General features: G+C 41.7%; 1 protein-coding gene across 4 annotated transcripts in view; it reads right to left on the minus strand.

Moving 5' to 3' along the window:
* Positions 1-379: 379 nt before the first annotated feature.
* The window catches only part of LOC139454365 (uncharacterized), a 131,512-nt gene continuing 107,915 nt past the window's right edge, over positions 380-23,976 (minus strand). For 3 of the 4 annotated variants that reach the window (XM_071236013.1, XM_071236014.1, XM_071236015.1), the window contains exons 10-15: positions 10,560-10,785; positions 9,383-9,554; positions 7,669-7,759; positions 6,447-6,551; positions 5,127-5,328; positions 380-4,393 (exon numbers count right to left, since the gene is read on the minus strand). In XM_071236013.1, the coding sequence (XP_071092114.1) occupies positions 4,133-4,393; positions 5,127-5,328; positions 6,447-6,551; positions 7,669-7,759; positions 9,383-9,554; positions 10,560-10,785 (1,057 nt within the window). In that variant the 3' untranslated portion in view covers positions 380-4,132. The remainder of the gene's footprint in view (positions 4,394-5,126; positions 5,329-6,446; positions 6,552-7,668; positions 7,760-9,382; positions 9,555-10,559; positions 10,786-23,976) is intronic. The other variant, XM_071236016.1, reaches the window with a different exon arrangement.

Raw genomic sequence — 23,976 nt, forward strand, 5'->3', positions numbered from 1 at the left:
TCCGTAACATTTCCAACATATGACGTATGCCTGCGATGTTCGTAACATTTCCAACATATGACGTATGCCTGCGATGTCCGTAACATTTCCAACATATGACATGCCTGCGATGTTCGTAACATTTCCAACATATGACGTATGCCTGCGATGTCCGTAACATTTCCAATATATGACGTATGCCTGCGATGTTCGTAATATTTCCCCTATATGTTTCACCGCTGTTATGCGTATTGCGCCCTGTGGGATCTGTTTCGGGATAATCGAGACGTAAAATACTGACGTTTTATTCCCAAGAAGCCAAACTAATAGGACAGACGCCCCTGATCTTGGTACGGTGAAAATAAGTGTCAACAGATAGCACTACACGAATAATGGTTGAGACATTTTATTCATGATTTTGAAACTGAATAAAACAAGATATATGTAAAATGCAGAGAGAATTCGAATGGACTCGTGAAGTTGTGAAATGCCAGTCTCGCTGAATGAAGCAAAGAGCGACCACAGGTGCCTACAGAAAGCTAGAAGGCACCAGCCACTAAAGACAGACATAGTTAAATAACTAACAGTATGATCAGATACACAGCAGATAAATAGAAAAAAAATGTAGAAACCCGTACGGTACCGATGTTTTCGACACATCGGAGCCTAAATGCAAACAATTAGAAATATTATGACATATTAATTTCAATATTTGGCATTGAATCTTGTTTTAGTCCACTTTCTGAAAAGAACACACAAAACATCTTCTAAAACTGTATCAACATTCGTGATCCCTCGCGTCATCCCGGAACAAGACGAATGACTAATTGCAGGTTACGGAGAGGCGCAAGTGGTGACGAATGTGAACTTTTTTTAATAGTTCGGAGTCATTTCGGAGTACGAGAAAAATCGATTGGTGTCTCAGGGATCACCTTGCCTGACGAGTACAAGTTATGGTAAGAGTATTTTTCTACTGGAAGGCTTACAGGTATGTCCACAAAAGAATGTTTGAATGACTGTGGGAAAGACCCTCTTGACACTGAAGAAAGGCAAAATGACTTCTCAACTCGGGTGCCTTCGTGAAATGTCGGAGATTTCCCACTGCTATTTGATAGATCTACGTTAAGCAAGATGGCGGCAACCATAATAGGTTGAGTGACCTATATACACTGAAAATGAGCTTTGTTGAAAAAGCTCCTTCTGATGTTCTTACATTTTAAGAATAAGATATTACTCTAATTTCACAAATTATTATGTCGGTAAATGATCGGCGAAACAATGCAATCATAGATTATACATACGAACATACAGACACACATCTAAATAAATCATACAGTCTCCCAATGCAAGAAAATGTTCATATATCGGATTCCTTATATATTACAAGTATATACATTCCAAATAATGAACACAGTCAATCACTTTCTAAAAAGAGCGTGAAGAACGGATAACCGTTTATACTGGGCTCCCGTCTACTGACACCTATGCGACCGCGCATTACAACAGCTGTACCAGTTTATCAATCAAATCATGCTGTGGTTACATAGCAACGACAAAGTCCCAGCGCACAGACATTTTAATCGCGGCAGAAGTAATACTAAGATCCCTCTGGTTGGGATTGGTTCCCTTACACACCAAGTAAAGTACAAATTTCCGGTACATATAACATTACCTAAGAATCATGCACTGGCTATTGCGCCGACGAGTTCATAATGATATCGGCGGTGGGGTAGCCAAGTGGTTAAAGCGTTCGCTTGTCACGCCAAAGTCCCGGGTTCGATTCCCCAATGGGTACAATGTGTGAAGCCCATTTCTGGTGATCCCAGCCGCGATATTGCTGGAAGCCGCGATATTGCTGGAATATTGCAAAAAGCGGCGTCAGATGTTACTCACTCACTTATAATAATACAGCAATGATAACATCGACGCCAACAGCAAACAAAAAACATAATTAACAAGCAAGCTTGTTATCACATTTAAACTGTCATGGTTATCAGGAATCATTCCTATGAAATAGCCTAAACATCGTCAGCAAGTGTCATGTGAAAATTGAATTATATAACGTGGTTCATATATTTAAACACTACATTTATACATTCAGTAATGGTCTGTAGCCAATTGATGGTGAAACAATGATTCAGAGTGTGAGAGAGTGAACGAAAGAAAGTTGAGGGCCGGACACTTTGACCGTCAGGTGCAGTACACAATTACAGAACAGGAGGATCATTATCAGCTGACACAGAAAGTCGCACCCCCTCCGTCTGATAAGAACAACGCTCAATAATACGGCTGTAAGATGTGTGTTAACACACGAGTATTCCTCCAAGGTAACTACACGATTTGAAAACAATGCAACATCAAGCATACACTATAATCTAATAACTTGTTTTCTTATAAAGGTCATTCGACCAGAAAATTCAGAACAAATTTCAAACAGAATCCAATCCGTTCACGTTCCTCCGATGCTTCATAAAATATTTATTTAAAAAGAATCGTTTGACGATGACTATAAAATTTGATTGATAAATTGAAATCAATGCCTCTTGGACAGGGAAATACTTTCTGTAATAAATCATACATCGAAATAAAATATCCAAATCGTAGTTCTTCAATATCTACAAACATTCACACATGAAACGGGACTTGCTTGGTGTCTCAAATTAAAAGGAGGAACTAGAATGTTTAACGCCATGAAAGGTTTTGCTGATATTGCCGGAACTTTTGAATGCGGCGTTGGCATGGCAACGAACAAAAACGACTCTACACCAGACATTAAACCCGAATCACAATCCGGTAAACATGACAACAATCCTGGAATTTGGGTTTCCAAAGATACAAAATGCTGGCACTGTCTTCATGTGTAAGTTTTTCCACTTGCATAGTTAGATTCGACTTCATTAAAACTTTAAAATGCCTCATCAGTTATTATTCATAAAACTTCACACTACTAACCGCTCTAAAACAAACATGTATAAATAAAGCCCTGTATGTACATTACAGTGAATTTAGCACTTGCAAACTGGGTTGGTTTTGAAAAAAGTCAGCAAACGTTAAGTGGAGTTACCTCCCTTAGATCAGCACTTTCTCGTTTAATTTCCGACTAACGATTTTTTCATTTATGAAGTATTGAAGATATTCACATCTTGACACGCTGTCATGTGTCTATTTTCAATGGACACCTGATCTAATGAAATTGCTTTGAACACCATGTCAAGTCGAAAAGGAGACATCCAACAATTGCCTTGTATGCTGAAAGTCGGGACAACCCTTTAACACTAACGCTACCTGTGTACAGGAAACGATCAAAATGATGAGCGACGCTGTTAATATACAAGTCACATTTCATAGCCGAGCAAGCAAATAGAAAAATAAAAGGTTTACCTATTAAACCATGGAAACATCTTAAGTTCATATCAGTTCAATCGATGAGAAGATGTATGGCGTCAGACTCGCACGTGCAGCACTCACGCGGACGCACGTCACATTCACTCACACTGCGGACATGATTGATACACGCACGTGAGACTCATTCATATCACGGAATGCACGTGCATGTCATGAGAGCATGCTGTCTATGTACAATTCAAACACTCGTTATCACATTAGAAGAATAATCCTTTTGAAAATCTGGAGCAATATTAACCTTTTATGAAAAGGTCTTTCTACAATATTCACACATTTAAATTACAAATTACAGCTTGAAAATGTAGGTTGTATCATCATCATCTTAATCATCATCATCACCGTCTTCACAATCAACATCATCCTGTTCATAACGTGGTCCAGTCAAGTTGTGAATGATCACATGACAGTCATGTGACTCGATACCGAGGCTAATTTCCCATTGGTTAAAAGTTCTTCCAACGAATCGTCGCCTCTCACAAGTCCATTTGTAAACAAGCACGAATCCACGCGCCACTGTATTATGCTCATCATCAACATCAACATCATCATCATCATCATCCTCATCACCACAGAGCACGTTAGTATCAGATCCACTTTCGTATGACACCACATTGATATCAATTACGAGCCTCCTGTATGTGCAAATTAACTTTGATTACGTCCCGTTCTGCACATCCACCTTATCTGGAACACGACAGTCGAATTGTCTGTCTGAAAGTGCACATCTTGACACCACTCATGTAGATCATCAGTGCTTATCGTTTGTCAAGTCACTATCTTGCCTCTTGTGAAATGATCCGGAAAAGTCAAACACTTGCATCCATATTGACGTGTAACACATGAAATATATTAAGAGTACACTTATAAATAGAATAAGGATAGTTCTGTTCTTGCATATCCGGGCCTGGGCCAGACGGCCGGTAGTAGACTTCACCCCCACGCCCACGGCTATCAATATGATCAGGGCGGTGCCCAGGAATATCAGCAAACCTCCTTGGGCGGGTACCTGCTGAAAAAGGGAAAGGGTGGTTTAAACAGGGTAAGACTGGTCAAAAATGTTCCGAGTCAGCATTATTCCAGCAATATCATAACAAATTATACATAATCGGGTAGGACCAGTCATAACAGACCATGCACACCCGATCCCGTTTAATACCAGAGCATTCTTTATCCCAATGTTGTATTTTATAAATTCACCGCTCACAAGGAGCCAGGTGGCTGTGACACTTTTCTAATGGGGTTCAAAATGTGAAGCTGCCTTTTACAATTAACACCATTCTCAACAGGTCAAGCCCAGTCTGAGTGTGCTGGGTTTAACGCCGCTTTGAACAGTATTCCAGTTATATCACGGCGTGTCAGCTTGTCTTGGGAGAAAAGCCCAAAATGCAGATCACGAACAGGGGTATGATGCTGACAAACCTTGAAACATAATCGTCACAAACCGGAATTCGAACCCACGATCATAGGTTTCTGGCGTGTCCAAGGGACGCAACTCCGTACAGCGAAATGCGGAGTCTAAGACGAGCCAGCCGTGCCCCCAACCCAGTCTGAACCCACTGAACGTCATCGCAACTTTTACAACATTTCATAGGGAAGTTAAAGAACACCCGCTTCTTTCATATATAATTAAATGTAGTTGTACTCTTTAACTTCTTTTGGGTAGCATATATAATGACAACAATGTGATGATCTTGTAAACTGTTTTTGTTACTAGGTTCAGTATTAACCATTCCGCTCGTTACCTTGGGACACTCTGGCACTTTCATGTGCCTGTGTGGCTGACGAACTTCTATGTCGTCCATCTCTACGAACGTTCCATCACGTGACTTGACGCATCGCCCACTCGTGCACGTGGAGTTCGTGCGATACTTGTCTCTGCTCCGCCCTATTCCCCGCTTCAGGCAGTAATCCGGACCGCTGATTTGCGCAACGCTTAGTCCGCGACTGAAAACAGAGTGCTCGCACGTTTAGGGACATGCCATGAAAATACTTGCGTTACTATGCTTTTGTTTGTTTGTTTGTTGTCTAACGGCGCACTCAGCAATATTCTAGCAAAATGTGGGCAGCCTGAAAATAATCAAGTCTGGACCCGACAATCCAGTGATTGACATCATGCGCATTGGGATACGATGATTTGTATCACAATGTTCTGAGACCCCTGGGGATTCCGGGGTAGAATATGTCTTCAGCAACCCATGCTTGCCGTAAAAGGTGACTATGCTTGTCGTAAAAGGCGACTAACGGGATCGGGTGGTCAGGCTCGCTGACTTAGTTAATGCATGTCATCGATCCCAATTGCGTGGATCGAAGCTCATGATATTAATCACTGGATTGTCTGGTCAAGACTCGATTATTTAGAGACCGCCGTCATATAGCTGGAATATTGCTGAGTGCGGCGTTAAACAACAAACCAACAAACCAACACAATGTTCTGAACGAACGGCATATTTCGATTTATCATGTATTCTAAAGCTGACATTGTAACTAAATCGAAATTAATATGATGAAAGAACAATGGATAGGTGTAGGAATTGTTCTAGTTCCGATAGCGCTGAGAGTTAGTGAGTTTGATTTTACGCCGCTTTTAGCAATATTTCAGCAATTTCACGGCGGGGGACACTAGAAATGGGCTTCACACATTGTACCCATGATCGGGAATCGAACCCGGGTCTTCGGCGTGACGAGCGAGCGCTTTAACCACTAGGCTGCCTGACCGCCCCTATTGCACTTAGAGAACCACCTTTCGGTGCAGTGAGATGGATTTAATGCCGCTTTGAACAGTGTTCCAGTTATATCACGGTGGGTCAGCTTAATGTGGGAGGAAAGCCAGAAGTAGTGCAGGACGTTTACCACTCTGGAGAAACCCACGAGCACTATGAGTGATTTAGTGAGTGAGTTAGTTTTCAGCATCATTCCAGGCATGTCCTTATGTCACAGAAACACTGACCATTTGGTAAAAAAATACCTTGTAACATTTTCAACCAGAACGTAAAAAACGATAACCCAGGAGGCAGGGGACACAACTCTGGGACCTACGAAAAAAGTTCGTGCTCAGAACTTACTTGAGCATTCTACACCGGTGTTCACTCAGTCTTGCTCCCGCTGTGTCCAGATCCCGTACATCTTTCGCGCTCCATAATCTCTCTGCCACAGCTGAAGCCCTTGGCCTGAAATCGCGATTTTCAATTTACTTTCAATTCAATTCATTTAACAAAACGAATACCCACGTTTTCTGGGGACTAAAATGAAACAGATGAGCCATTTCTTCTGAACTAAAAAAACGGCACCTGTGGCATAAAAGGTGTCCGGGAAATGGATAAAATCGAATATCGTTTGACATTCGCTTGACAGGCAGTCCCTGACGTATGCTGTGGAAACATCGATAAACAATAACACTCACACATGTCATTCTGTGGAGCAAAATCATGGGCAATCTCAGAGAGCATCTCTACAGGAACTGCGTCAATTGCTATTTCTTCAATATGAAACAACATGGCAGAAACTGTTGAAGAAGTGCTCAATAAATGTCCATGGTAATTCAATAGGCAAATACACCCGTCAAGCCCGAAACTCAAAGAAGTAATTGAATCTGGCAACATATCAAACTCAAGTGTGATTTGAGGGAATTGCAAAGAATCTCTTGATATCGTGCACATTAAACTGGAGTATATTTTGGATGAGGAATACAAATTAATTTCATACTTTGACAGTTCAATGCCAGAGGAAACCTTTTTTTCCATAATCTCCTCAAATTCAGCCAAAATTGGGAGGACGAAAGAAAGGTTTTATTAAATTTCGGAGTCAGATTACATTCATATTTTTAAAAACAGATATTCCAATTATTCCTTAATTGGAAAGCCAGTTGCATGTGAACAGGATCCCATCATTGAGTGAGTGAGGGCATTCGAATTCCCGTGGAGTGTAAGTTAATGATGAAGACACGTTGGAGAGTATGTAGTAACCCACAGGCCATCAACAAAACGCATTTGATGGAACAAAGTGAAGGCATTACGCGCTTCCTATTCCCTTTCTCATCATCGCGTCATTTCCTGGCATGAAACATCAGCATCTCGACAGACTTGATTTCCCTGAAGAACTTTAACGTTTCGCTCCGTGATCAATAAATACCATTTGGGAGAATGTTCAGTTCTATGCGTTAGAAAAGAATACATTTTCCAAAATATATACACAATCTGACGTCAGTTGGATGAATATCAAATTCATTAATGAAAGAAAACCTTCACCATATTTGGTTTTGAGACAGCCCCCTTCTATTACACTTACCACAATGTTGTCATCATATTTTCGTTGTCGATGTATTCTGACCACAGGCAGGCCTCGCCTCCCAGCACTTTCTTCTCGTCTATCATGTAACCTGGGAATAGGGGAAAACTATATAGACAAAGACCTTAATGTACATAGAATGTTGTCAAGGATGGACCAATGTGGAATGTCTTATGTACGGAGAATGTTGACATGGGTGGACCAATGTGGAAGGTCTAATGTACGGAGAATGTTGCTAAGGGTGGGCCAATGTTGAAGGTCTAATGTACGGAGAATGTTGCTAAGGGTGGGCCAATGTGGAAGGTCTAATGTACGGAGAATGTTGCTATGGGTGGACCAATGTGGAAGGTCTAATGTTAGGTGAATGTTGCTATGGGTAGACCAATGTGGAAGGTCTAATGTTAGGAGAATGTTGCTATGGGTAGACCAATGTGGAAGATCTAATGTACGGAGAATGTTGCCATGGGTGGACCAAGGTGGAAGATCTAATTTACTGAGAATAATACCAAGAATAGACCAATGTAGAAGGTCTAATATTTACTGAGGCTGTTGCCATGGTTGCTTGCATAATAAACGGAATGTGTCCTCATTCTACAAATGTTGCAGGAAAAATGGATGGAGAAGGTTGTTGTGGTGGGGAAGTATTGACGTACTTCTTGGCGTTTGTTGTTATGGATACACTTTTACGAAACCATAGGGAGATATTCTAAAGACGTCCATTGATATTAATATCAGCAATATCACGGCGGGGGACACCAGAAATGGGCTTCACATATTGCACCCTTGTTGGGAATCGAACCCGGGTCTTCGCTGTGACGAGCGAACGCATTAACCACTAGGCTACCCGACCGCCCCTAATTTGTTGTAAATGTCAAGGGTTATAAGAGTAACTAAATTCCTTCACGTACTAATCCAGCTTCTCCGACATAAACGCGAGAAATAAAGTACCGCTAATGTATTGCAATATCACCTCGATGGCGCCCCAGCTCGACTACAGCAAGAATAGATAGGCCATCTCACAGGCCTAATGTTATTCCCAGAATACTAAGACATAGAAAGCAGTGTCAATGATATCAATAGTGTCATATTTGATCCCATGTTATGGCGTGTAAGGGGGCAGCAGTTATGAAAGAAAAAGTATGAATGATACGAAATGTGAATATATGAATGGCTTCTTTAGTTAATAGGTTAGCTTTTATGGTGGCTTGTCGTGAAGATTTGCTCGCATATCAGAGTTAAACGTTTTGGCTGTGACGAATGAGGTGAAGAGAATGGATTAACGCTGTTTATTCAAGATCACGTATCTTGAAGCATTTATCTTTCAATATATAATACAACAGTAACATGTTAATGCTAAGTATTAGGTCAAGTTGTATGGTAGACATGTGGAGGACATTTCCAAATATGACGCATCAGTAAATATGTTCCCGTGTTTGCTCAGGTGAACATTTGACTTGCCTTTGCATGTGTTTGTAGTGGGGCATTATACGCTCACCGTTTAGTATCAATATTTCATAGTGATTCATATTCATAGTGATTCATATTAAACAAAGTCATGCTTATGTTATAGTTGGCATCGTACAATGGACTTTTACCACAGATTTCTTATCATTGTGGAAAGGGCTTTGTCGTATTTATAATCATTTATCGTCTATATTCAAAAATATACAGTTATTAATGACTAAGATCCCTGAATGATGGTTAACAAACTCACCGAACGTGTTGTCAGCGGGGTCACACTGGTAGTATTTTGGCCACTTGGTGCCGTATTCCACGTGGTCCAGGTACCAACACGTGGCATACACAACCTGATAGCCCATAGAGATGGCGCGGTTTACGTCGGCCATGTCGCCCATCCAAACTTCAATGATGGTGTCATTGGGAAGCTGAAAGATAGCATTTCACACATTATTCATTTACGGTAAATGCAATGACTGCGACGTCATACTATAAACTGCCCAAATATCTTTGTTTCCTATGTTCAAAGCATTACAATGTGAGTATGTGTGTGTGTGTGTGTGTGTGTGTGTGTGTGTGTGTGTGTGCGTGTATGTGTGCGTCTATGTGTGTGTGTGTGTGTGTGTGTGTGTGTGTGTATGCGTGGGTATGCGTGCGTGTGTATGCGTGTGTATGCGTGCGTGTGCGTGTGCGTGCATGTGAATGTATGTTCGTGTGTGTGATTGTGAATTTATGTGCGTGTGATTGCGCGTTGGGGATACGATGACTCTTGCAGCATCAACGATACAATAAAGTCGCCTCACAAAATCAGTAGTACTGGGAACATATTCCCCTGGAGCTTCGGTTTGAAAGCCATAAAATAAATGCAATAAACTAAAATTATAACGACTGACTCCAAGATTCAACACACGTAGTCTGGGAAACCATAAAAGAAATTGGTTGCATGGTAACGGGTCATTTTTTCACCCGATAAGATGCGTAGCTAATCTATGTATATTGTAAGTGTGTGAGGTAATTGACAAACAACAACTCATACACCTCTTGAAATGATCGTGATGGTATGTTTCAAGACAATTAGTTTAATGCTGCTTTCAACATTATTTCAGTTTTATGACAATATGTCAGCTTGATCTGTGGGGAAAGTGGCGCGTGTCTCAGACGTTTATCACTTTGGTGAAACCCACGAGCACGGTATGGTACTTACAGACCTGGAAACATCCATAAGAACCGGAATTCGGACCAACAATCATAGGTTGTAAGCACCCATGCCCCCCAAAACCCCAATACCAGACTGGAACCAAGAGCAGTATTATGTCCATGTAACCACGCCCACTTCCGGTTACTCCGTTGTCAATCCCGGGTAACTTGAATCAACGTTTAAGGATGATTTAATGTACAATTAAGTGCTGATACCACCCCTACCTAACACTTACCTGTAGGTCGTTGTTCATGACTTCCTGCCACATGACAAACTTGACGCCATCTTTGCGATGTTTGCCGATCTCGCGAAGGTCCTTCATGATCCGGTTCTCGTAGTACTCGTAGACCTTCCTGACGTCGAACTGACTGGAGTAGTATCCGTTGTAGGACGACTGCGAACCCTCTGGCTGCTGCTTCGACAACTCCATCCCGAAGTTGACAACGTCGGGGTTGGATTGCCTGGAACGATTGGATACCACTGAAATAGCTGTTTTGACAGTGATATTGTACGGTTACTTCTAGGTTCTGTTGTACTGTGTTCTTGATGCATTGTCAGCGGCGTATCGCGGCGTGTCAGCTTAATGTCGGGGAAAAGCCCGAAGTGATGCAGATCTCAGACGTTCGCCACTTCGGTGAAACCGACAAGCACGGGTATGGTGCTGACAAACCTAGAAACATAATCAGGGCGATCCGGGATACGAACCCACAATCATAGGTCTCTGGCGCAACTCTGCACAGCGAATCGCGGCGCCTCAAACGACTGCCCACCCCCCACCCCCCCCCCCCCCCCCCCCCCCCCCCCCCCCCCGTATAATGTGAAGAGTCAGGGGGTTGGTGGGTTAATGGGTAGGTTGGTGGGTAGGGTGGTGTGTGTGTGTGTGTGTGTGTGTGTGTGTGTGTGTGTGTGTGTGTGTGTGTGTGTGCGTGTGCGTGCCTTATGGGTGAGTGAAATACATGCATCGTCAAATCTTTCAAGTGTATTTTGTCTTTTGGTTTGGCTTGAAAGGTGTATACATTGAATATCACGGAAAAGATCGGCTTTTCAACCTACACATTGATTTTCGCGTAGTTCTGATGCCTCGATGTTTTTTGTATAGGCCAATTGATGTACACGGCCAAACAGCGCACATACCAATCAGAATATTTCGACAATTAATGTAATAAACTAACTCTCCTGTCAAGAATGTTCATTCCAAGCTACGGGTCTGAGGTAATTTATAACCCATCCTTTCACCATCACTACGCATCAACCATTAACGGGGTAATTCAGGGAATGATATAGTCAAACTTCACGTGTTGCCTACATTTTCCGAAGAGTAATTTGCTGAGTTTGGATAGTTTATTTGTTTGTTTAACGCCGCACTCAGCAATATTCCAGCCATATGACGGCGGTCTGTAAATAATCGAGTCTGGGTCAGACAATCCAGTGATTGAGTTTGGGTTGAACAGAATTTCCGTTGTCACTGTGTTTTACCTTCATGTGAGCGGAAAGTGATGCAGGTCTTAAACGTTAACACTTCGGTGAAACAAACGAACACGGGTATGGTGCTGACAAACCTAGAAACAAATCTGGACGAATCTCGGATTCGAACCAACCACCATAGCTTTCCCGCATGCCAAAGGCACGCAACTCTGCACAGCGAATTGCGACGCCGAGGACTGGGTCCCATACATTTAGTGAAGAAGAATGTGTTTGTTTGTTTGATGTTAAACACCGCATTCAGCAATATTTCACCTATATGACGGCCATCTGTAAATAAACGAGTCTGGACCAGACAATCCAGTGATTGACATCATGAGCATATATCAACACAATTGGGATACGATGACATGCATCAACCAAGTCAGCGAACCTGACCACCCGATCCCGTTAGTCGCCTCTTACGACAAGCATAGTCCCCTTTTACGGCAAGCATGGGTTACTGAAGACCTATTCTACCCCGGGTCTTCACGGGTACAGAGGAATGTTGTCCACACACGTATAGGTCGTCGGAATATCTATACCGTTGATGCATATACTTATCAGAAGAGTTATATCAATGAGAATCCTACTATTGAACTTACGCCTGGTCTCGAGTGAGACAAGAACGTCGTGTTTGATAGTTTACATGCATAAATCCGCCGTGTACATTCAACACTTCATCACGTCGAGTGAGGTGAGGTGAAATGGGGTTTAACGTCGCGTCCAAGATTATTGCACTTATATAGCGACGTGATCACGTCGAGTGAGGGAGTGAGTTTGATTTTACGCCACTTTTAGCAATATTCCAGCAATATCACGGCGGGGGACACCAGACATGGGCTTCACACATTGAACTCATGTCGGGAATCGAACCCGGGTCTTCGGCGTGACGAGCGAACGCTTTAACCACTAGGCTACCCGACCGCCCCTCATCACGTCGAGATTCAGCACTTCCAAGCTACCACATCATTCATGCCCATTCACTGACAACACAAGACTAAGCAAGACTAACAAGACAAGCAAACAGCAATTCGACTGAAAGGTCATAACTTCACGTATCTGGCCCACACATTCCATCGACGTTTCTGTTTTTGCAGTTAATACCTCAATATTCTCTGAGCAAAAGAAAGTCTGGCAATGTAATTTGATTATTACAGGCTTATGAAAGACAATTCTGTCTTCCTGGTGTTTTCCTTTGCTGTATATCATACAACAAAAAAGGATCAAAGGAACCCATCACAAAACAAATTCGCAAATGTTTACATTCAATTACATAAAACAGATATTGATTGAATTTTAAGTAAGTTTGAGGGTGTAGGCGTCTCTAACCAGACAATGAAACAGTCTGGCTTGGCAACGCCTTTAAACTTACAAGTTTCCTACTAATTGATCAGATTCATTAGATTCCCACGCCTAGTTGTATATAAATTTTTACATGCGATTACATAACACAGATATTGATTAAATGTCAAATATGTTTTAATGGCGTAGGCGTCTCTAACCAGACGATGAAACAGTCTGGCTTGGTAGCGCTTTCTAAAGCGAAAATAAGTTTCCTACTAATTGATTAGATTTATTAGATTCCCACGCCTGGTTGTATATAAATGTTTTCGCCTCGTGCTGCATCGTGCACCACCAGGTGCGACATGCACCAACACTTTCTGCAGTCAACAAGTCCTGCACAACAGCAAGCATGCATATTCCACATATGCAGACATGATAGATTCAGCCATATTTCCACACTGAACATCAAGGTTAATGGAGTATTAATGGCTTGTTTATTAGGGCTCCAAGCCGAAAGGCTGTAGAGCCCTATTGTAATCGTTCGATTTATTATTATTATTTATTAGGGCTCCAAGCCGAAAGGCTGTAGAGCCCTATTGTAATCGTTCGATTTATTATTATTAGGGCTCCAAGCCGAAAGGCTGTAGAGCCCTATTGTAATCGTTCGATTTATTATTATTATTATTATTATTATTTATTATTATTATTATTATTATTATTTATTATTCCGCCGATTTTTGTACCTGCCCTAGCAAAATAACCACCAGCTCGGTTTTGTTCAAATTTTGTGTGTGTTTGAAGACCGTTGGGTACTAGTGCCCGCCAAAAACCCAAGGCCGTAGGCCTAAAGGCCAAGGGCAGATAACTGAAAAACAAGAATTGTTTGAAGGTGTATTTCGCCCTATTGCTCCGCAACCGCTTATCCGATTACTTTGAAACCTTGCATGTATCTGCTGCTTCAGTTCTTTGATATTTTTTGTTCTTTGACTTTGGTCATTGATCACGTGGTTTTGCAGCTGTATTGGATTCAAGGTTTTCAAAGGGTTTTTGGGGTACCTGTCTTCAAATACTATCTCCTCTGAATCCACTGCACGAAATGCTTTCAAACTTTCTGAGAATTGTCTCCATACAGAACACAACAAATTAGCATAGCCGTTTTCCGATATCTTTTTTAGCTGCGGCAATATTGGATTTTGATTTTGATCATTTTTTTCACCGAAATTTTACTCTTAAGATCATAGCTTGTAAGGTTCTTAACAGAAACTATTGAAAGTTTGCATGAAGCTTTGAGACTATATGTAGCTCATTTTGTCCTGGTTTGCATACTGAAAGCACCACTGCTTGGTGTGGTATTATTTGATTTAAGTTAAAAAATCAGACTTGAGTACAAATACTGAAGGAAGCGCCTCATAAATCTACCATACACCCCCATTCACTGGCTTTGCAAGCGTTCTCCACAGTCTTGTTCAGTATTATGTGTACTACCCTTAACGACCAGGATTAGAATTGGCCTTTTTCAACCGATGCTTGTCTCAAGAGGCAACTATGCTTGTCACAGGAGGCGACTAATCGCATCGGGTGGTCAGACTCGCTGGCTTGATTGTTCATTTCTCAATTGCCAATTGCTACGGTACCTTATTTTTGACGGCGTTGTTTAAAGCAAACCATTTGCTGATTAGAATATGGTCGAGGTCGGAAATTGGTTTAGTACACTCTGAGAAACTGTGGCACACGCCAATTTGGTAGTGGTAATGTCCTGCAAACGGTGACTATCTTTTGACAGAGTTGGTACAAGCAAACTATATGCGGATTCGAACATGGTCAAAGAAACAAATGGGTTAAGAACACACTGGGACACATGTGGTGATGGCTCACAAGCAGTTCATTACATTTGACGGCGTTGGTACAACCAAACCATTTGCGGATTCGAACATGGTCAAAGTCAAACATGGGTTAAGAACACACTGGGACACTTGTGGTGATGTCTCACAAGCGGTTTATTACATTTGATGGCGTTTGTACAAGCAAACCATATGGGGATTCGAACATGGTCGAAGTCAAACATTGGTTAAGAACAAACTGGGACACTTGTTGTGATGTCTCACAAGCGGTTCATTACATTTGATGGCGTTGGTCCAAGCAAACCATATGGGGATTCGAACATGGTCGAAGTCAAACATGGGGTAAGAACACCCTAGGGCATGTGTGGTGATGTATCACAAGCGGTCTATTACATTTGACGGCGTTGGTACAAGCAAACCATAAGCGGATTCGAACATGGTCGAAGTCAAACATGGGTTAAGAACACTTTAAGACACATGTGGTGATGTCTTGCAAGCAGTTCCTTACATTTGATGGCATTGGTACAAACAAACCATTTGAGGATTCGAACATGGTCGAAGTTGGAAATTGGTTTAAACATCCTGGGACACCCAGGTCAATTTAGTAGTGGTGATGTCTCACAAGAGGTTCTTCACATTTGACGGTGTTGGTACAGGTAACCCTTTGAGGATTCGAATATATGAACGAGGTGGGGAACAGGTTTAGCACTTTATCTCAGCAATGCGACAGGAACCCGGGGCCCGGACGAACGCAGAACGCTAATCCGTTTGACTGGAGCCCAACTGACAAAGAAGTTACGGCCTGTTAAAGAGTCACCAAGCCGAAAGGCTGAAGAGTCCCAGTGTTAGCGTTTGATTTAATATTATTATTATTCCGCTGATTTTTGTACCAGGGCTAGAAAAATAACCACTGGCTCGATTTTGTTCACATTTTGTATGTGTATGAAGACCATTGGGTACTAGTGCCCGCCAAAAACCCAAGGCCGTAGGCCAAAAGGCCAAGGGCAGATAACTAAAAATCAAGACGTTTTTAAAGATGTATTTCGCCCTATTGCTCCGCAACCGCTTATCCGATTACTTTGAAAACTTGCATGTATCTGCTGCTTGAGCTGCTTGGCATTTTTTGTTCTTTGACCTTGGTCATTGGTCACATGGTTTGGCAACCATATTGGATTCAAGGTTTTCACAGTGTCTTTTGGGTACCTGTCTTCAAACGCAAACAACTCCGAGTCCACTGCATGAAATGCTTCCAAATTTTCGGAGAATTGTCTCCACACACAACACAGCAAACTCTAATAGCCGTTTTGGGATATCTGTTTTAGTTGCGGTTGTATTGGATTTTGATTTTGATAAAAAAAATTACCGAAATTTTACTTTAACGATCATATCTTGTTAGCTTGTTGACAGAAACTATTGCAAGTTTACATGAAGTTAGTGTATCATATGCATCTTATTTTCTGTTTTTGGGTGCATGGAAAAAGTAACAACACTTGGTGGTAATATTTGATTAGAATTTGGGACACCCCTGGAACACGCCAATGTCCTGCAAAGGGTGACTATCTTTTGACAGAGTTGGTACAAACAAACCCTTTGAGGATTCGAATATGTTTGATGTCGGAAATGGGTCTAAAACAGTCTTAGCACACGCCAATTTCGTAGCGGCAATACCCTGCAAGTTGTGCCTACTTGTGACGGATTTGGTACAAGGAAACCCTTTAAGGATTCGAACATGGACGTTTGTGCACAGTGTAACTTGGAGCCCGCCATTGCTGCTTGCAGCTTTAATTTATTATTATTATTATTATTATTTATTATTCCGCCGATTTTTGTACCTGCCCTAGCAAAATAACCACCAGCTCGATTTTGTTCAAATTTTGTGTGTGTTTGAAGACCGTTGGGTACTAGTGCCCGCCAAAAGCCCAAGGCCGTAGGCCTAAAGGCCAAGGGCAGATAACTGAAAAACAAGAATTTTTTGAAGGTGTATTTCGCCCTATGGCTCCGCAACCGCTTATCCGATTACTTTGAAACCTTGCATGTATCTGCTGCTTCAGTTCTTTGATATTTTTTGTTCTTTGACTTTGGTCATTGATCACGTGGTTTGGCAGCTATATTGGATTCAAGGTTTTCACAGGGTTTTTGGGGTACCTGTCTTCAAATACTATCTCCTCTGAATCCACTGCACGAAATGCTATCAAACTTTTTGAGAATTGTCTCCATACAGAACACAACAAATTAGCATAGCCATTTTCCGATATCTTTTTTAGTTGCGGCAATATTGGATTTTGATTTTGATCATTTTTTTCACCGAAAGTTTACTCTTAAGATCATAGCTTGTAAGGTTCTTAACAGAAACTATTGAAAGTTTGCATGAAGCTTTGAGACTATATGTAGCTCATTTTGTCCTGGTTTGCATACTGAAAGCACCACTGCTTGGTGTGGTATTATTTGATTTAAGTTAAAAAATCAGACTTGAGTACAAATACTGAAGGAAGCGCCTCATAAATCTACCATACACCCCCATTCACTGGCTTTGCAAGCGTTCTCCACAGTCTTGTTCAGTATTATGTGTACTACCCTTGACGACCAGGATTAGAATTGGCCTTTTTCAACCGATGTTTGTCTCAAGAGGCAACTATGCTTGTCACAGGAGGCGACTAATCGCATCGGGTGGTCAGACTCGCTGGCTTGATTGTTCATTTCTCAATTGCCAATTGCTAGGGTACCTTATTTTTGACAGCGTTGTTTAAAGCAAACCATTTGCTGATTAGAATATGGTCGAGGTCGGAAATTGGTTTAGTACACTCTGAGAAACTGTGGCACACGCCAATTTGGTAGCGGTAATGTCCTGCAAACGGTGACTATCTTTTGACGGAGTTGGTACAAGCAAACTATATGCGGATTCGAACATGGTCGAAGTCAAACATGGGTTAAGAACACTTTAAGACACACGTGCTGATGTCTTGCAAGCAGTTCCTTACATTTGATGGCGTTGGTACAAACAAACCATTTGAGGATTCGAACATGGTCGAAGTTGGAAATTGGTTTAAACTTCCCGGGACACCCAGGCACATGTCAATTTAGTATTGGTGATGTCTCATAAGAGGTTCTTTACATTTGACGGTGTTGGTACAGGTAAACCCTTTGAGGATTCGAATTTATGAACGAGGTGGGAAACAGGTTTAGCACTTTATCTCAGCATTGCGACAGGAACCCGGGGCCCGGACGAACGCAGAACGCTAATCCGTTTGACTGGAGCCCAACTGACAAAGAAGTTACAGCCTGTTAAAGAGTCACCAAGCCGAAAGGCTCTAGAGTCCCCTTGTAGCGTTTGATTTAATATTATTATTATTCCGCCGATTTTTGTACCAGAGCTAGAAAAATATCCACTGGCTCGATTTCGTTCAAATTTAGTGTGTGTATGTAGACCGTGAGGTACTAGTGCCCGCCATAAACCCAAGGCTGTAGGCCCAAAGGCCAAGGGCAGATAACTAAAAGAACAGAATATTTGGAAGATGTGTTTCGCCCTATTGCTCCGCAACCGCTTATCCGATTACTTTGAAACCTTGCATGTATCTGCTGCTTGAGCTGCTTGACATTTTTTGTTCTTTGACTTTGGTCATTGGTTACGTGGTTTGGCAGCCATTTTGGATTCAAGGTTTCCACAGTGTCTTTTGGGTACCTGTCTTCAAATGCAAACAACTTTGAGTCCACTGCATGAAATGCTTTCAAACTTTCTGATAATTGTCTCCATACATAACACATCAAACGTTAATAACCGATTTTGGATATCTTTTTTAGTTACGGCCGTATTGAATTTTGATTTCGATCATTTTTTTCAACGAAATTTTGCTTCCAAGATCATATCTTGTAAGGCTCTCCACAGAAACTATTGCAAGTTTACATGAAGTTAGTGTGCCATATGCATCTCATTTATTGTTATTGGTTGTATGCAAAAAGTAACACTGCTTGGTGGTAATATTTGATTAATATTTGGGACACCCCTGGAACACGCCAATTTCGTAGCGGCGATTTCGGGTGACTATCTTTTGAGAGAGTTGGCACAAGCCAACCTCTTATGGATTCGAACATGTTCGAGGTCGGTAATGGTTTGAGAACTGACCTGGACACCCTGGCACACACCAATTTCCCTGCGACGATACCCTGCAAGTGGTGCCTACATTTGATGGATTTGGTTCAAGGAAACCCTTTGAGGATTCGAACATGGACGTTTGGGCACATTGTTACTTGGAGCCCGCCATTGCTGCTTGCAGCTTTAATTATTATTATTATTATTATTTATTATTCCGCCGATTTTTGTACCTGCCCTAGCAAAATAACCACCAGCTCGATTTTGTTCAAATTTTGTTTGTGTTTGAAGACCGTTGGGTACTAGTGCCCGCCAAAAACCCAAGGCCGTAGGCCTATGGGCCAAGGGCAGATAACTGAAAAACAAGAATTTTTTGAAGGTGTATTTTGCCCTATTGCTCTGCAACTGCTTGTCCGATTACTTTGAAACCTTGCATGTATCTGCTACTTCAGTTCTTTGCTATTTTTTGTTCTTTGACTTTGGTCATTGATCACGTGGTTTGGCAGCTATATTGGATTCAAGGTTTTCACAGGGTTTTTGGGGTACCTGTCTTCAAATACTATCTCCTCTGAATCCACTGCATGAAATGATTTCAAACTCTTTGAGAATTGTCTCCATACAGAACACAACAAATTAGAATAGCCGTTTTCCGATATCTTTTTTAGTTGCGGCAATATTGGATTTTTATTTTGATCATATTTTTCACCGAAATTTTACTCTTAAGATCATAGCTTGTAAGGTTCTTAAAAGAAACTATTGAAAGTTTGCATGAAGCTTTGAGACTATATGTAGCTCATTTTGTCCTGGGTTGCATACTGAAAGCACCACTGCTTGGTGTGGTATTATTTGATTTAAGTTAAAAAATCAGACTTGAGTACAAATACTGAAGGAAGCGCCTCATAAATCTACTATAAACCCCCATTCACTGGCTTTGCAGATACCCTCGCGTTCTCCACAGCCTTGTTCAATATTATGTGTACTACCCTTGACGACCAGAGTTAGAATTGGCCTTTTTCAACCGATGCTTGTCTCAAGAGGCAACTATGCTTGTCACAGGAGGCGACTAATCGGATCGGGTGGTCAGACTCGCTTCAGACTTGATTCTTCATTTCTCAATTGCCAATTGCTACGGTACCTTATTTTTGACAGCGTTGTTTAAAGCAAACCATTTGCGGATTAGGATATGGTCGAGGTCGGAAATTGGTTAGTGCACTTTTGGAAACTGTGGCACACGTAAATTTGGTAGCGGTAATGTCCTGCAAAACGTGACTATCTTTTGACGGAGTTGGTACAAGCAAACTATATGCGGATTCGAACATGGTCGAAGTCAAACATGGGTTAAGAACACACTGGGACACATGTGGTGATGTCTCACAAGCGGTTCATTACATTTGACGGCGTTGGTACAACCGAACCATTTGGGGATTCGAACATGGTCGAGGTCAAACATGGGTTAAGAACACACTGGGACACGTGTGGTGATGTGTCACAAGCGGTTCATTACATTTGATGGCGTTGGTACAAGCAAACCATATGCGGATTCGAACATGGTCGAAGTCAAACATGGGTTAAGAACACACTGGGACACGTGTGGTGATGTCTCACAAGCGGTTTATTACATTTGATGGCGTTGGTACAACCAAACCATTTTGGGATTCGAACATGGTCGAAGTCAAACATGGGTTAAGAACACACTGGGACACGTGTGGTGATGTCTCACAAACGGTTCATTACATTTGATGGCGTTGGTACAAGAAACCATATGCGGATTCGAACATGGTCGAAGTCAAACATGGGTTAAGAACACACTGGGACACATGGGGCGATGTCTTGCAAGGGTTCCTTACATTTGATGGCGTTGGTACAAACAAACCATTTGGGGATTCGAACATGGTCGAAGTTGGAAATTGGTTAAAACATCCTGGGACACCCAGGTCAATTTAGTAGTGGTGATGTCTCACAAGAGGTTCTTTACATTTGATGGCGTTGGTACAAGCAAACCATTTGGGGATTCGAACATGGTCGAAGTCAAACATGGGTTAAGAACACACTGGGACACATGTGGCAATGTCTCACAAGCGGTTCATTACATTTGATGGCGTTGGTACAAACAAACCATTTCAGGATTCGAATATGGTCGAAGTTGAATATTGGTTAAAACATCCTGGGACACCCAGGTCAATTTAGTAGTGGTGATGTCTCACAAGAGGTTCCTTACATTTGACGGCGTTGGTACAGGTAAACCCTTTGAGGATTCGAATATATGAACTAGGTGGGAAACAGATTTAGCACTTTATCTCAGCAATCCGACAGGAACCTGGGGCCCGGACGAACGCAGAACGCTAATCCGTTTGACTGGAGCCCAACTGACAAAGAAGTTACGGCCTGTTAAAGAGTCACCAAGCCGAAAGACTGAAGAGTCCCAGTGTTAGCGTTTGATTTAATATTATTATTATTCCGCTGATATTTGTACCAGAGCTAGAAAAATAACCACTTGCTCGATTTTGTTCACATTTTGTGTGTGTATGTGGACCTTTGGGTACTAGTGCCCGCCAAAAACCCAAGGCCGTAGGCCCAAAGGCCAAGGGCAGATAACTAAAAGAACAGAATATTTTGAAGATGTATTTCGCCCTATTGCTCAGCAACCGCGTATCCGATTACTTTGAAACCTTGCATGTATCTGATGCTTGAGCTGCTTGACATTTTTTGTTCTTTGACTTTGGCCATTGGTCACGTGGTTTGGCAGCCATTATGGATTCAAGATTTCCGCAGTGTTTATTGGGTACCTGTCTTTAAACGCAAAGAACTCCGAGTCCACTGCATGAAATGCTTTCAAACTTTTTGATAATTGTCTCCATACATAACACAACAAATTAGAATAGCCGTTTTCCGATATCTTTTTTAGTTGCGGCAATATTGGATTTTGATTTTGATCATTTTTTTCACCGAAATTTTACTCTTAAGATCATAGCTTGTAAGGTTCTTAAAAGAAACTATTGAAAGTTTGCATGAAGCTTTGAGACTATATGTAGCTCATTTTGTCCTGGGTTGCATACTGAAAGCAAACTTTAATAGCCGATTTTGGAATTCCTTTTTAGTTACGGCCGTATTGAATTTTGATTTTGATCATTTTTTTCAACGAAATGTTGTAAGGTTCTCCACAGAAACTATTGCAAGTTTACATGAAGTTAGTGTGCAATATGCATCTCATTTATTGTTGTTGGTTGTATGCTAAAAGTAACACCGCTTGGTGGTAATATTTGATTTATATTTGGGACACCCCTGGAACACGCCAATTTCGTAGCGGCGATTTCCGGTGACTATCTTTTGACAGAGTTGGCACAAGCCAACCTTTTATGGATTCGAACATGTTCGAGGTGGGAAATGGTTTTAGAACAGACCTGGACACCCTGGCACACGCCATTTTCCTTGCGACGATACCCTGCAAGTGGTGCCTACATTTCACGGATTGGGTTCAAGGAAACCCTTTGAGGATTCGAACATGGACGTTTGGGCACAGTGTTACTTGGAGCCCGCCATTGCTGCTTGCAGCTTTAATTGTTATTGTTGTTGTTGATAGACTGCCGCTCGAAACAGGTCAACAGTTAAAAAAAAATATACAATTTCTGTTTTTCTGCAGTAGTGAGGTACCGTTTCTATCTACGCGGCTCCCATTAGAATCCTCCACCTAGGGACTTTAGTGTCAAATTATATTACCTTTTAGAAACGATAGCTAACACGAGCGAAATCAGTTAAGAATTTTCAAGTCGATATTGTTTAAAGCCAAGTTCAACCACGAACTGTTTCAATTACGTCCATTAAGCTCCTCGTGTGGTGTGGTGGTTGTTGCCTATAACAGTGCCTATCATTTATACTAGATCCTTGATTGTTGATAAATATGAGTCAGTGTTTTATTTGTGAAGATATGTTGACGATTCCAGTGACCTAGCAAAGCCGTTGTTTAAAACATCTAACACCTGATTCTTCTTTATAAAGAGTGACAGCTGGTTGCCACTCGAAAAATAATCAGAGAAGCCCCAGTGATCAATTTGATTACTTCTCCATGAAATATTCAGGTCTACAAATTAACCGACCCCGCTACAGACACCAGGAACTAAAACATACAGAAAGCTGGGCGCCATCTCCGTTGCAGTGTATTTAAAGCGCTTCAAAGCTCTTCTCGTGATTGCTAGACAATTTGAAAAACCAATGTCAAAGTCCAGATTTGAAACTGAAAGAGAGGTTGTTTCTGTTTTGGAGTGAGCAAGCTGAATGTAACACTGATTGGAACAGTTTCTCAGTAGTAGCAGGTGGTTCAGTGTAATGTGGGATGAAAGGCAAGTTTGCTTGTTTGTTGTTTGCCGCCGCATCAACAGTACTCCAGCTAAATGACGACGGCCTGTTCATGACGGACCAACAGCAACAACAAAAATAAAAATAAAATAAAATAATAATAATCGCCGAGTTTACACTTTATATTACTTTGACCCTGGTCAATGGATCAGTGTGCACTCGATTTTCATTCTCAGCTCCCTGGGAAGTATACTACCCATGCTACTCTCCGCAACTAACGTTGCTAACTTCACCTGATTTATGACCTGCCCGATGCATACAGGAACACGTGCCACCATAGTACAATTTCCCCTTTAATAAAATCTAATCGGCTACATTAGCGTCGTGGCATCTGTGCCAGAATCAAAGCGAACTACTTCATAACAGAATGGAGATAAGAAACACTGGATAATAGAGGATGATAGAAAGCTGACCTCTTCAATTCAATGATAGCGGTCCAGCTTTTACAACCCGTTGCACCATGTAGTTCCAGGAACAATTTTCACGCTCATCTGGGAATATTCGATATTCTGGCTTTCATAGCAAAAAGTCAGAACGGCACCAAGACACGAGCTGTTGCTATTGCTGACGAGGCAATAGCGTCTTGCAATAGCCCCGTCTTGGGAGGTGGTTTTGTTTAAGAA

This window comes from Haliotis cracherodii, unplaced genomic scaffold, assembly GCF_022045235.1.
Source record: "Haliotis cracherodii isolate W230 unplaced genomic scaffold, xgHalCrac1.p SCAF_10, whole genome shotgun sequence".
NCBI classification, from domain to species: Eukaryota; Metazoa; Mollusca; class Gastropoda; order Lepetellida; family Haliotidae; genus Haliotis; species Haliotis cracherodii.